This window comes from Trypanosoma equiperdum, assembly GCF_001457755.1.
Source record: "Trypanosoma equiperdum strain OVI genome assembly, contig: ctg_1457, whole genome shotgun sequence".
NCBI lineage: Eukaryota > Euglenozoa > Kinetoplastea > Trypanosomatida > Trypanosomatidae > Trypanosoma > Trypanosoma equiperdum.
Window position 1 is genome coordinate 10,380 of NW_027123457.1, and position 13,924 is coordinate 24,303.

The 13,924-nt window shown below is 48.5% G+C and overlaps 4 protein-coding genes and 1 pseudogene across 5 annotated transcripts in view; all 5 read left to right on the forward strand.

Moving 5' to 3' along the window:
- Window positions 1-257, forward strand: part of TEOVI_000672300:pseudogene — a 461-nt pseudogene extending 204 nt beyond the window's left edge. Inside the window, exon 2 of the mRNA in view lies at window positions 1-257. This exon is cut by the window's left edge and continues 73 nt beyond it. Within this exon, the coding sequence occupies window positions 1-257 (257 nt within the window).
- A 1,550-nt stretch (window positions 258-1,807) lies between these two features.
- Window positions 1,808-2,608, forward strand: TEOVI_000672400 (Proteasome subunit A N-terminal signature/Proteasome subunit, putative; the record flags this gene model as incomplete). The annotated part of the gene is made up of 1 exon (XM_067221539.1): window positions 1,808-2,608. The coding sequence occupies one exon, from the start codon at window positions 1,808-1,810 to the stop codon at window positions 2,606-2,608; it is 801 nt and encodes a 266-aa protein (XP_067077640.1).
- A 687-nt stretch (window positions 2,609-3,295) lies between these two features.
- On the forward strand, window positions 3,296-3,832 carry TEOVI_000672500 (uncharacterized protein; the record flags this gene model as incomplete). Its single annotated transcript, XM_067221540.1, has 1 exon — window positions 3,296-3,832. One exon carries the CDS (start codon window positions 3,296-3,298, stop codon window positions 3,830-3,832), a length of 537 nt encoding a protein of 178 aa, XP_067077641.1.
- Window positions 3,833-4,448: 616 nt separating this feature from the next.
- On the forward strand, window positions 4,449-7,943 carry TEOVI_000672600 (STAG domain containing protein, putative; the record flags this gene model as incomplete). Its single annotated transcript, XM_067221541.1, has 1 exon — window positions 4,449-7,943. One exon carries the CDS (start codon window positions 4,449-4,451, stop codon window positions 7,941-7,943), a length of 3,495 nt encoding a protein of 1,164 aa, XP_067077642.1.
- A 977-nt stretch (window positions 7,944-8,920) lies between these two features.
- On the forward strand, window positions 8,921-13,528 carry TEOVI_000672700 (uncharacterized protein; the record flags this gene model as incomplete). The annotated part of the gene is made up of 1 exon (XM_067221542.1): window positions 8,921-13,528. One exon carries the CDS (start codon window positions 8,921-8,923, stop codon window positions 13,526-13,528), a length of 4,608 nt encoding a protein of 1,535 aa, XP_067077643.1.
- Window positions 13,529-13,924: the final 396 nt, after the last annotated feature.

The window sequence follows — 13,924 nt, forward strand, 5'->3', positions numbered from 1 at the left end:
CATTATTCTGTAACTATTTCCATCTGATGGGAATGTACCCTTTGCTCATCTTTTTGTTTAACCCTTTCATTTTATTCACTTTCTTCTTTATTATTTTTTCGAAAAAAATTTACCCCACCCTCACATCTTTCCAATGCTGCTTTTGTTCTTTTTCTTCTATTTTGAGCAACTCTGCTTCCATTTGTTACGGATGTGTGGTGGCATCCTTTGCTTTTCCTTTCATTTCTTTCCTCTTTCCCTCTCTCCCTTCTCCCTGACGAGAAAATGAGACACGACGTAATAAATTAAGTTGATGAAAAACAAAAATATAATAGGGTGTGGAAATTAGGAAGAAAGAGGTGTAATTATGGCGAAACAACAAACAACAGTAACAAAAAAAAATAACCAGACAAACAAAAGGGAGAAAGCGAATACGCTCAGGGGTGTGGGGTGGAGTAAGGTTTTTTTTTTTGAGGGAGAAGGAGAATAAGGGAAATGGAGGGAAATATATACACTTATATAAATATTTGATGTATTTGTATATATTTATGTTTTTGTGTGTGTCTTTGTTTTCTGTGTTAATTTATTGGTTCAGATGCGTGTGTGTGTATTTTTCGGTTACGTGTGATTTTTGAGTGCCGCGAAAGAAAATGCGGCGAACAGAAACGTGTGTGTTTGGGTTGTTTTCTCGGATTGTCACCTCGTGGTTATAAATAAGTTGAGGAGTCAACTCCCGGTATGATAAAGGGAAACAGAACAAAAAAAGGGAGTGAAGTAAAGGGGGCAGACAGAAATGAACGTTAGCAAATAAATCAAAGGAAAAACAACTGGGAGGGGGAAGGAAAAATGAGATAATATAAGATGGATTGAATTACTTCCCCAGGGAGAGGAGAGGTAGTGGAGGGAAAGGGAGAAACGTAAACCAGAAGAAACTTTAAAAGGTTAAAAAAAACGAACAAACAAAAATAAAGTGTACTTAACAAGCGTGTGTTTTTCTTTTTGTACATATTGTGGTGCTTGGTTGTGGTGACCACTTCTGTTCTCTTTTTTTTTTCAAAAGAAAAAAAATGTGCTCTTCCACGGTCTTCCATTATTATTTGTTTTCCTCCCCTCTCTTTCCCATTTTTTACATTGAATAAAATTTTCTCACTTCAAACGAGAGAGAGAAAGGTCGTGAGATGGACCTAGGGGAAGAGGAAAAGACAAATGAAGGAAGCCTGCTTTGCTGCTATTGCTTGCTGAAATACGCGAAAATATTCCAATATTTACTTACATGCGTCTCTTTCTCTATCCTTTTCGTATCCACTTGCCCATACACATTCGCACAAGTGGAGGTCACGCATTTTCTCTTGCGGATGTCCACTTGACGGTGTTTGTGTTTGTGTTCATTTGCTTTAGTCGATGTCATTATATCACCTGTCACTCTGCGCAACTGAGGGGTTAACTTAATCGCTCTTTTCTTCGTTTCTTTCATTACGTATTTGATGCACACGTGTACACACACGCCTATATATATATATATATATATGCTAAACACAATTATTTAAGAACTTTCACAATCTACAAAAGCAACTGTTGACGGGAGAAAGGCAAATAAAGTCCCCTACTTTTAAGCGTCAGGAAGAGGACAAGAAGAAGGAACTTTGTGGTACAAGGCAATAAAATATACGAAAGTAATTGTATTTCCAGGAGCTCCATCATTCGATATAGGTGAGGTGACATAGAAACTGAGAAGAGAAACGTCAAAACACACAAAAAAGGGGATAGATAGCAGAATAATAAAAAAGAAAGAATTGGGTCCCACTGAAAGTTTGGCGAAGGAGGCAAAATGTTTAAAAACCAGTACGACACGGATACCACCACGTGGAGCCCAACCGGGAGGTTGTTTCAAGTGGAATACGCAAATGAGGCGGTGAACAATGGCTCCGCTGCGGTTGGAGTTAAGGGCGCCGATTATGTCGTACTCACGGCCTTGAAACGCAATCCCGTGTCAGGGCTATCATCCTATCAAGAGAAGGCATTCAAATTGGATGAGCACGTTGGCATGGCAATCAGTGGCCTCGTGGCAGACGGCCGTGCGCTCTCTCGTTTTCTACGTACAGAATGTATGAATTATCGCTACATGCACGATAGCGACGCTCCACTTGTTATGCTTGCTGACATAGTGGGCGCGAAGCACCAGCGCCACATTCAATTTGCGGGTAAGCGTCCCTTTGGTGTCGGTCTCTTAATTGCCGGTTATGATCGCCAGGGGCCACGCCTTTACCAAACGGTGCCCTCAGGTGATGTGTTTGATTTTAAGGCAACCGCGATGGGGTTGCGTTCTCAGGCAGCACGTACCTACTTGGAGAGGCACTTTAGAGGGTTTCCCGCGTGTGATTTGGACGAGTTGGTTATGCATGCGTTGAGGGCTCTTGGCGCGGCGACCTCTGGTGGTGTAGAACTGAACATTAAAAACACCACCATTGCCATTGTAGGAAAGGGCACCCCCTTTACTATTCTCACGGAAGAAGAGGCGCGCAAGTATCTGGATGGGTTTAAGACGCGCCCAGAAGACATCCCCGCCGTTGCAGACAACGAAGAGGATGATGATGAATTACACGGGCAACCCCCTGACGTTGAGGAGTGATGATGCATCGACCTGAATTAGCTCTTATTTCTATCACTTGGAGCGTTTGCTGGAGGAGGAGGGGATGGTAGCAGTTCGAGGGTGTGGGGTGTGACGGGTGTTGTGGTTGTGTTCCCCCATCCCATCCCTTCCATTCCCTTCCCCTTCTCTCTTCCTTCCACTGCTTCAGTCTCGTTTCCCCTTCCTTAGGTAATGTACTCGTACTCTGCTACTGTTCTTCTTACCGTTTCGTTTTCTCCAAGCGCATCAGTTAGGCTGCCCCAGGCGCTTCTGCATTCGTCGTGGAAATATTCATATATGGAAATAACGGGGTTGTCGAAGGCGATGGAGACTTTTCAGGGGGTTAGAGGAAGTAAATACAACAACTGAAGGTAGCTTTGAGCCCCCTCAAGTGGGCAAAAGAAGTTTCGGGAGACTCATCTTGGCACTAAGACGTAGTTCCATTTTTCCTTTTGTCCGTTTCGTCGCGCTCTCTTTCGAGCCGCTGAAGCGCTGCCGGCCCGTCTAACAGAAGCCATTTTTCTCAACCGAAATAAGATGCTTGCTCTTGGGTTGCCACCCAACATTTGGTTGCTTTATTTTATCATTTCCTCTCTACAGTCCCTGCGTCGCCCCATCATCTTCTTTCAATCTCTTAACACGTGCTATAGTCCTTCACATCTTAACGAAAGAGCGAGTTAGACGAAGATGGCGAAAAAGACCACCAAGAAGAAGCAAACCACCAGTGAACGCGCGGCTAGCGCTGAGACCCAAGGTCGGAAAGCAGGCCGTGGCGCATTGTCGAAGTTTGAGGAGTTCGACGTCTCTCAGGTGCTTCAAAAGGAGCAGGAATCACAGCAAGTAGCTGTGCAGGTTGATGGGCAACCCGATGTGGCTGCCAGTGGGGAAATTGCGCCTCTTGTTTCCACCACATCTGAGCAGGTGCGAGTTGGGATGGCGTGTGAGGGAGATGCAGCGGCTGGGGAGGGAGCAGCCGACCCCACAGCAGCCCCGCTTGCCATTCCACAACTTATTCCGCCGGAGCCGCCAATCGAAGTGCCAGCTGACGATGAACTGGTTCCCCTGCCGACACTTCAGGTGGTCCCGATGATGAACCGCACTGCAGAGGCGCAGTGTGGACTTCTCAAGGAACCCGCACCACCAACAACGATTCGACGAGTAACGCAGCCTGGCGCGCCCGCTCCGGCGATGCCAACATCACTGATGGAGTTGCTATGTTCATGAAGAGACACGCGCGAGGAGTGGCCGTGTCTAACTTCTCCGTGATCTTCACCTTTTTCGTTTCTTGAAATACTCGTTAAGGGTGCCCTCGCCTCCGTTCCTGATTTCTATTCCTCATATATCCTATGCCCTCCCCTATAGACTCTTTCAGTTCATTTGCTGTATGGTGAAAAAGAGTGTTGAGGAAACAAATGGAGGTCGCGGTGTGTGAAATCGTTCGCAATGTAAGGCTGCGTTACAGACGGAGGAATAATGGAACCACCAAACGCGATGCACGCAAGTGCGGGACGTAATTGCACGTTTTGTTTTTCCTCTCTTTGACCAGATCCGTTCTCAGGTGCTGTTTAGATGGTTGCTTTATCTGAATCATTTCGCTACGTTTCCCCACCTATATCTCTTTCTTTTACCATCAGATTTCGGAAGTTAGATATCTTCATCGGCAAATCAGTGACTATTACAGTTGGGTATCTCAATACAACTTTGTGCGGATACCAAGAGAGACAAAAGGGGTGGGAAAAGAAATACGTAAAGGTGGTGAAGAACGGAGGTGTATTTATTTGAAATTATTTGGACGTTGCTGTGCCAATAGAAGGTGAAAATAGCTGTGTGACTTGCGTAAATGCCCAGGAAGGTGAAGACTAAAGTGTCACAGAAGCCGAAGGCTGCGAAGGTGTCTCCAACACCGAAGAACGAAAGGGAACGGCCGAAGAATGTTGATGCGTCGGGGAAGGCTGCGAAGTTATGCACCGAAGAACCCACTGCACCAGTTATTGTTCCAGAGGAGGGTACTTCCCTGATGGAATCACTGTTCACGGCCCTCGCAGGTGGTGTTTCACCTTCTCGTGTGGCTTCTGATGTCCTTCGTCTCTACTGTGAGGGAAATCGGCAGGAGTTATGCGCTGCCATTTTGAATTTAGTCGGTAAGGTATCGGGTGTAGTGGATGGTGAGTTGGGCGCCGCCGCAGTGGAAGGAAATACGGATATGAACACACTTCTTGATGAAATGTTTGCGCATGTGCCAGAAAATGCCCCTGCTTACTTGTTTTCGCAAAGAGATCCTAAGAGCCAGAAGTTGCGAATCGCTTACGGACAATTTTTCATGCGTCTCGTGGAGCTCTCCTATAGCGAGAACCTAATGTTCGACCAATTTCTACTGCCAACCGTTGTGGCATGGCTCGTGGCCATGAGCGAAAGCAAAGCCCGCTGTTTCCGGCATACATCCACGGCCACTCTTCTATACGTTGTTGATGCGCTCAGTTGCGTTATACAAACTCTCAACGGTCAGGTATGCGCAGACAAACGCAACAAGAAACATGCTGATGCAAAGCAGCGGGTCATTCAAGCGGTAGTGGAGCAGCGCAACCAAATATTAACTCAGACTGTTCATCAGCGGGCTCGTGACGTGGCACCTGAAATTCGTTTGTTGGTATTTGAGAGCCTGAAGGGTTGGATCCTAAAGTTTGACGAGGAATTTGCTGAGAACAAGTACTTCCGCTACTTTGGCATGGCGCTGTATGATAAGCGTCCGGAGATACGTGCCGAGGCCCTCGCGATGATTCAGGAGACGCTCGACTCCATACCAGACAGCGGCAGCCGGATGTTCCTTTTCCTCCAGTACTTTTCCAAGCGTCTTGTTGAGATGTGTAATGATGTCAACCTACATTGCTCCCAGTTGGCGATCGGTGTTATCCGTCGAATTCTACGAATATTCTCTGCTGAAGCAGAAGATAAGCAGCTTCTCAATAACGAGATGATCGACAGTGTTTTGCTCAACATCTTTAGTGAATGCCCAACAATCCGACGCGAGGCTGGTGCCCTTCTCCATGATTTTATTGAAACACGCCTTCCCACTGATGAGCGTGACGAGAGTGCTGGCCTCCAGGCCATGACAGAACTGCTGTGCACATTTGCTGCCATGCTCCGTTCACAGCACGGAGAGATGATGCCTGAGAGATATATTGTTGATTCCCTCTACACACCTCCGCAAGATATACCCCCGCTACTAAGAGAGTATGGGCCGATATTGAAGCTCGCTCAGTCCGACGCCGCCACAGACGTAGTTGTTGCCCTAGGTTTTTTGTCAGCGCTGCTCGAGAAATTGCGCGGTCGTACAGACTTGGGACCAATTCCCAAGGATGACCGTAAGGGTGCGCAAGAAAAAAAAATCAGTGCAGACAAGCAAGAGGCAATCACCGCGGTGATCGGGTCGATGAGCCGCGATGTAGGTGTTGTGTTGACCGGTGTTCTGGAGAGGCATCGAAGTGATGTGGCAGTGGTGGGTGCCGTCGCGGCCGTTATTTCCGCTATGGATATGGAAGCTTTCATATCACTGCAGGATGTTTCTCAAATTAAGTCACTCCTGGTGCTGATGCGCAAAGTTACTGCTGCACTTCCGCACAGTGATCAACTTTCTCTTGTTCCAATAACAGGTGCATGGCACGCGTTGGTATCCGAGGAGCATCCCTTGGTAGTGGAGGCGAAGGGTCAACTTCAGGAGTTGCGGCGACAAGTTGTCAAGCAGCTGACAGCAAACGGTAGTACGCCTTCACGCGCCAGTGGCGAGGCATGGGAGAGGGAACAACTGCATCTGTGGACTAGGGTAAGTATTGTTTCGTCATTGGTACCGATGGGGGATTTGTTGACCCTCTTCAAGTCATCTTTCCTTCATCATGTGGAAGCGCGGGCATCTCCAGAACTTATCCAACTTGTTTTGACGAGTTTGGTCCGTTGTGTTTTGTGGCAACTCCGTGAGGCGCAAGAGCAGACACACGAACATAGAGAACCGACAACACCGGGCGGTGCCGATGATAGCGGCGTCACGTCCGATGTAAGAGATGTCATTAGTCAATTGATTGGAGAGCTGTTTCGTTGCGTTTCACTTATGTGGACAGCTTATGCCGAGCATGTGGGGGCAGATGCAACTGGGTTATTGGTTGATGGCATGCTCATTTTGTGTGACCTTTGCGTGCTTCCCCACTATATCCTTTCAGAAGCGGAAAGGAATGAGGTGTTGGATAGATTTGCGCAGTTGTCGCAGTTATTGGGATCGAAGGTGACCAGTGCGCGGGAAGAGTTAAAGAAGGCAGAAGCTGGAGCACTTGAGGGTGACCAACCTATTCCCTTGGCGCCACTGCGCAGAAAAGTTTCATACCTGGAATCGTCACAAATGCGTGTGAGTATGGGAGTTGCGAGGTTGATGATGCTGAAGAGACTACCAGAGTCTGCTGGTCCGCGAGTTCTTGCACAGTGGGGTCATGCACCAACAAAGGCGGTGTCGGATATTTTTAGGTGCCTCTTTCGTAAGTTGCGCGACCACAGCGGTGACAGCCTCTCGTTGGAGTGGTCAGTTCTGTTGGCTGCTCGTGAGCAATCCGCTGACAGCCTCTCAGCGGTTGGAGTAAAGCTATCTTCTATGCACTGGCCATTACCTGACAAATACTATTCTGCATGCGTCGGCATCGTCCGCTGTGGTATTGAATTTGCAGCAACTGTAGACCCTACAGTCCTCCTGGCTTTGGTACCATATTGCTCCCGATTGTTGAGGAATGATGCGGTTGCATTAGTCAGCATCCTATCACAACGGGAGAAACTGGCCTCAAGTACGGATCACACGGTGATGGCCTTCGTATCTTCCCTACGCCGTGCTGCTAAGCTGGATGGCACACCAAACATACTTCCTGCCAGCGTTACCAAGCGGCCACGCGATGTTTCCCCGAGCTTGGATTTATGCGGAAACTCTCTGCCCGAGCACATGCCGGCGCCGAGGTTCGCAGGGAAGGGTGGCGTGTCGCCACAAACCGGGGACCAGCGATCTTCTTTGGGGACTCATTGGGTTGGTAATCGAATGCTGTCGGCAGACGGCTGGCGCATACCCCACAAGGAGGTTGGGACTAATTTATCATGTGCCGGCAAAGTGGGGATGGAAGGCAGCAACTTGACTGCCTCTTCTGTGGAAGGGGAGTTTATTGGGTCTTCACAGGAGACTCACTCGGTGATGGGGAGCCTCCCAACAGTAGATACACCGACCTTGACTTTAACGCAACGTACAAATACCTCCTGTCTTGATGGTTTTGACAACAGCGAAGTTTTCATCGCAACGATGGAATACGAATAGGGTTATTTTAGGAGTGTTCATTGTTGTTAACTTTTCACATTCAGTCTTGTATAACTTTTCAAGAAAAAGACAAGAAAGCATTGGGTAAGAGCCATAGGGAGCAATTGGGCTCTCGTGGTTGCCTTAACTGAGGGGCGCTTGTGTTTAATGACATTCAGACGAAAGGGGGAGAAAAATACATTGACAGTAATTTGGTGTAATCATAGAACAGAGCAAATTGAAGTTGTTGGTGATGGCAATACCATAGAGAATGTTGGCGTTTTATTTTTAACACATAGAGGTCGTCAACATTTGGCATGTGCAGCATTGGACGGGAGGAAGAGAAAAAACGTCTTCGGCAGCAGCACATGAGCAGAATGCCTACGCAGAAAAAAAGGTCTCTTCAAAAGGGGTTGGGAAACTCTTTTGGTTCTCCTCTACTTTACTTAACTTTCTTGTTTGTTTGATTATTTGTTGCATTTGTTTCCCTGTCTAACCTTCTCACTGTCGCTGTGTGTCGGGAAGCGTCGCAAAGGGAGGCAAGTTGCAATAATGGCCTGCGCACGCATATGCTCACCCTTTTACTCCATTCAGAGAAATTTTATTTTTTAATTATACGCCTTTGCAGCTTATGCTAGCACCAGTACATGCGGAATATCGCGTGTCTCACTTGTTTGGCTGGTGTTTTGGGGTTTACCTCTTCATGTGTTTTTCAGCATCCTTCCATTCCCCCTTTTTCTTGTTTTCCCTGTGGTGTGCTTGCCACCACAAGATGCACTGTGTGAAAGTTACTTTTGTCCCTATTTTTATCACCTTATTCTTTTTTTTTTCCTCTCTACTGTACCAACTTGGTTCGTTCCTGAACATGCGTTACAATCGTAATTTAATATGCGAAGTACAACAGCAGGAGCAGCTAAATAGAGAGGAGGCAAGCTGCTATCTGTGGAGCCTTTCTCTGCCGCCGGTGCCCATTGTTTCTTTGGTCGCTGACTGCACGGATGGTGGCTTCATCCACTGCCGCCACCGCTGTCAAAAACCCCGAGCGGTGGAATGAAGCATTTGAAGAATTGTGGGAGAATATTCTCAAAAAGAAAGATCAAATCGTTCTTTCGCATGAGCCCAACTCACCGCTCAATTCAAGCCTATTAAAGGCACGGCTTATGGTTTGCGTGCGCACATTACCGCGTTTAGGTGTCATTAAAAGGGCCCTAAGGCAGCTTAATGCGAACTCAAGGGCCATCACAGTTGAGGGACAAGGTAATATAGACTGCGTACCGTCACCCCAATTCTGTAAGACGTTAGATTTGCAGTGGTCAACCACTACAATATGGGCCGTTGAGAGCACAAATGAAGGCAGGGTTATCGTGATTGATGCCCTCACAGGTGCTGTGGTGATGGTTATTACCGATCCGAAGCGGGGTGTTTTGATATCGTCCCTCATGCACGCACCGTTCAAGGGTCTTATCAACAGGCAGTTGGAAGTGATCCCTATTGACTCTCCCAAACAACTTCTGCATGTGCGGGAGTCATTACTCATCAATACGGATTATATGTGGATTGGCTTTGGTGACGGCTCTATACGGCTATTTCCTGCTAGCGCGCAGCGAGTGTGCGAGAGCGATCGTTCTGCGATGATGGCCAAGGGGGAAATTGCGGATATCGTCTTTGAGCTTCCCAAGTACCATAAGGGCGCCATCGTTGCCATTGCACGTAGTCCCTGCCACGAGGATGATAAAGTTACTGACGTCGCCATGGAGAGCCGACTGAGCGCCGCCGTTCATGAGCTTACGGCGGCCACGTCCCAACTAGGTGGAGAGGGGCGTGAGCATCTTTCTCTCGTGTGCACTGCCTCTGAGGATTCTTGCATTGCGGTATGGGACTTGAAAAAAATATACGGCTGTATCGAGGAAATGAGGGTTATTTGTCGAGCAAGATCGTCGGGGATGAAGGATTATAACTCATGGACCACTTCTTTTAGGGCTGATGCTGTTACCTTTTCGGTGAATTCACCATCTGGAGGTTCGCCAGGCAACATCCTTTCTACCTGTACGATGGTGAAGGTTAGACCACTCTTTAAACTAAAGGGTGGTGTTGGGGGCCTGCGCACCCTCAAGTGGATTAGCACAGTAGTGACGACGCGGAATTATACAAAGCCTCGTGACGTGGTTGCCATGACGCGCGATCCGAAGGAAGCAACAGCGTCAAAGCTTATTAAAAGCAGGCGCGCGTTTCAGGACATGACGCGATGGGAGAGACGTGAAGAGCACCGTTTCATGTTACGGCTTTCAGAGCGCGAGATGCGCGACGTGGAACGTGAGTTGGAGATTCTTATGCCGCCACTGGCGCCAGAGCCTGTGCAAAGCAAACGCGTTAATCTCATCTTCTCTGGTGATGTACATGGAACAGTACATCTGTGGGATCTGGATGAGGAGTTGGAGTCTTGCTTAGCCAACGACGTATCGGATCCGTACCCACACCCTGTGCGGTATTCGCCAACTACTTCTGCGTTGGATGGCTTCGCGGACAGCTCAAGGTTTACACCAAATCTATCTCTTGGAAACCGAAGCAATTCAAACGAACGCACGAATCGTTCTCTGACGCCGCAAGGCAATGACTCATTTTGCACACCACTGAGTCCGCGTCAGCGCGTTAATACCCCACGGTCTGTTGCTGGTAGACTGAGCACGAAAACCAACAGATCTAGTGGCTTGAACACCGGAGGGAGAGCAGGACGGCTTTCTACCCGAACGTCAGCTTCAACGCCGAGACTTGCCGTGCGGGAGCAGTCACAGGGCATCGGTGTTATTTCACAGGTATCGGCGAGAGGCGTGTCGAGGGTAACAAAAACACCGGCACAAAAACAGCAGCTTTCATCTCTTTGCTTCACCACAACGAGTTGCAGCACTCGAAAAAATGGTGTTGCGACATCCAAGGGTTCCGATGCGTGCCAACCACACAAATCCACCAGCAGGAGGGGGACACCTGTAAGCACAATAAAGAAGCAGAGGAAGGTATCGCCACCTTCGACTGCACGATTTGGGGCGTCCGTATTTGATGGTTTGAGAGGTTCACTCTGTAGCACTCCTCGGACTGCGGCAACTCAATGGACATCTCAAACGACAGGGAAGAAAGTCGCAAAAGCAGTTGGCAAGGTAAAGAGGAGCAAAGCACCTTGGGACCCCTTTACGTCTAGTACAAGGGATCGTCGAGACGTTCCTGGCGGTGGTGTTGCATCTCCAAATGGCGGAACTACCGCACGAACTCGGTCCGCAAAAACCAAGAAAAGAAAAGCATCCCGTACACATAGGACCGCCACAGGAAAGGTTGCAACAGTGCTTACGGAGTCAACTGAGCACGATGTGTCTGACTTCTACCGAACGCCTTCTGCGGGGCGCCGATCGTACCTACCTACGTACTCAGTTGGGGCACGTTACGTGGAGCAAGTTTCAGCACAGAGTTACGTAAACACTTGCCGTTCCCCCAGTAGAAGGGAGGAGCGCGGGCGCACCAGCGGTGCGGCAGATCATCGACAAATTAATGACCTTTATGCTCGGAAAGCGAAGTTCACCAAGGATCTCATAGATGGTGGAACAGTGACAGGCATTGTTGTAGATCTCCCGCCAGTCATAACGGTTACAATGCGACTCCTTCCAGATCCCCCTGAGCTCCACTACTCGTTGTTGGAACACCCAACACCGGAGGAGGTTCGACGCCGAGCACTTGCCAACACCTTCGATGAGTTGACAAACAATCGTGCCCTGTATTGTGTGTTCAATAATTTGCGGTTTTACGTTTCCGTTGAGGGTGTCGTGATGAACATGCAGTGCGCACCCAAGTTGCGGAAGGGCAAAGGTGGGAGTTCTTCCCCGGGCCAAAGCCCTCGTAGAGATCCCTTTCAGAGGACCGATGACATTACATTTAGTATAGTTTTCCAGCGGCGCATAATAGAGAGACACTCGCAGCCCGTTGTGCTGTTGTTCAATGACCAGATGAAGTCCCAGCTGTGGATCGCCCGCAATGATGGACTTCTTTCGGTGTTTTCGACTATGACCGATAAAGTGATCACGAGGGTCCCTCATCCGTCTGCTGACACAGCCTTGGGCCCACCCAGTTTGGTTGATTGGAAGCGTCAGCAAGTTGGGTCGTTGCTTAGTAATGGTAGGGTTGTTCACTTGGAGATGCACCGCGAGTGTAAAAAGTATCCCCTCGCTCACTTTGTGAACTTCGCTCCGCTTTCAGTTCTTCAGCAGTTTGCGATCCTCAAAGTGTCCAGGATTTGTTTTGATGCCAATGACATCAAAGCAAACCGTTCTTCTTTGTTCTGTAGGCCATATTGCGGCACGTCCATCGTAAAACTTGATGCTAGAAAAACACTTGATGCACATGCAAAGTCTCGGGAAAACAACTTCAGTAGTTTGTTGTTAACATTGATGCAGTGCAGAGAAAACGCAGTATCTGTCCGTACGGCGCAGCGGGATTTGTATAATTCCTTGTATTGCGGCATTTCGGATCGCGTGGGGATGTTGATAACCCGGTATTCTACGATCAATGCGTTTAATGCGGCTGAAAATGCATTCCGTGCATGGAGGCTTCATTGCAAGTACTTCCGACGCGAGCATATGTTGCGCAACATCAAGAGGAAAAACTTTAATAGTCTTTCTAGGATGGCATCTGTTATGCTCAATGCCCACATAACGAATGTGCGGAGGATGTGGTGGAACAGGTGGATTTGGGCCACTTACGATCGGGTTATGCAGCGCGGGCGGGTGAAGCTTGTGCGTACCCTTCGTATAGAAGAGCGTGCCCACCTTAAGGTGAAGGTGCTTTCCTTCACCACTAGTTTTTACTGCCTCCGTAAATATTGGCAGTGGTGGCGGAATGTCATTGCAGCCGCACCGCCCGAATCTGGTGGCATGTCACCCGCAGCGAAAGTGCCACCCACATTCAATGCCAGTCCCACCATTCCTACGCTCTCCCCGAGAGTAGCAAGGTATGTGACGCACCGGCCAGCTCCTCGTACCCGTGGAGCGGCACGAAGGATCATGTTTCAGGATTTGAGTAGCATCGTTAATCATATTTACTCATGCCGTTATAAACTCATTAATTTTCGCTTTACTGAAACCGCAGAAAACCTCTTAGACATGGATGAACTGTGGGTGGATGCTATCGAGGCCGCCACGGGAGAGGTGGAACTTCGTACCGCGTACAACCTGAAGTTGGCAGTGTTCAAAATGACGTTTTTGCCGTTGCTGGACGGGTTGCTATCAACTGCAGAGGAAGTCTTACCGTATATAGATGAGGCTTCGCTTAGTATGGAGGTGCGGTCAATGCTTAAAGGCTGCCTACTCTGTGTAGACTATCTTTACGCAGATGCTGATGCAGTCGGCGGCAGGGATGTAGATGAGAACAGTACTTGTGAGCTGATGACTCCTGAGAAAACTCAGCAGGGGAATGCCGAAACCAATGGAGGGACACACGAGGAGCGCGGCCTGCGCGCCATGTTTGATGAGGTCATGGATGATAGGGAGTGTTATTCACAGGTTGAGAAGATTGTGACGCGCCGCGCTACGTTGGAAGAATTTCTCCGGCTTTGTCGTTTTGACTAATGTTTCACCAACAAGGGGGGGATGTGTTGGGCATGAAGCGGTACATGGGCCCCATTCCCAACTCCCCTATTTCTCCAATTGCATCCTTTCTTCACTTTCCTCCCTTTTATTTGTGTTTCTTCTGTCTTTCGACGGTGTACACGAGGCTACCTACTGCGGGCATAGATACTTCTTTGTTCCTTTTTTCCCTCCCTTCTTCTTCACTTACACTTTCCTCAGCCCCGGTGATGAGCAGCGGTGCCAACGTGTTCTGTGGATGTGAGGTGATTCATATGTTTGTGGGAGCGGTGCTGGATTTTTTTTTTCTGTTGTGTTTCTTCAAGACATAAGCTTGTTTTCTTTCGATGGGTTTGACACCAATGGCTGTGTGTGTGTGTGTGTGTGTGTGTGTGGGTG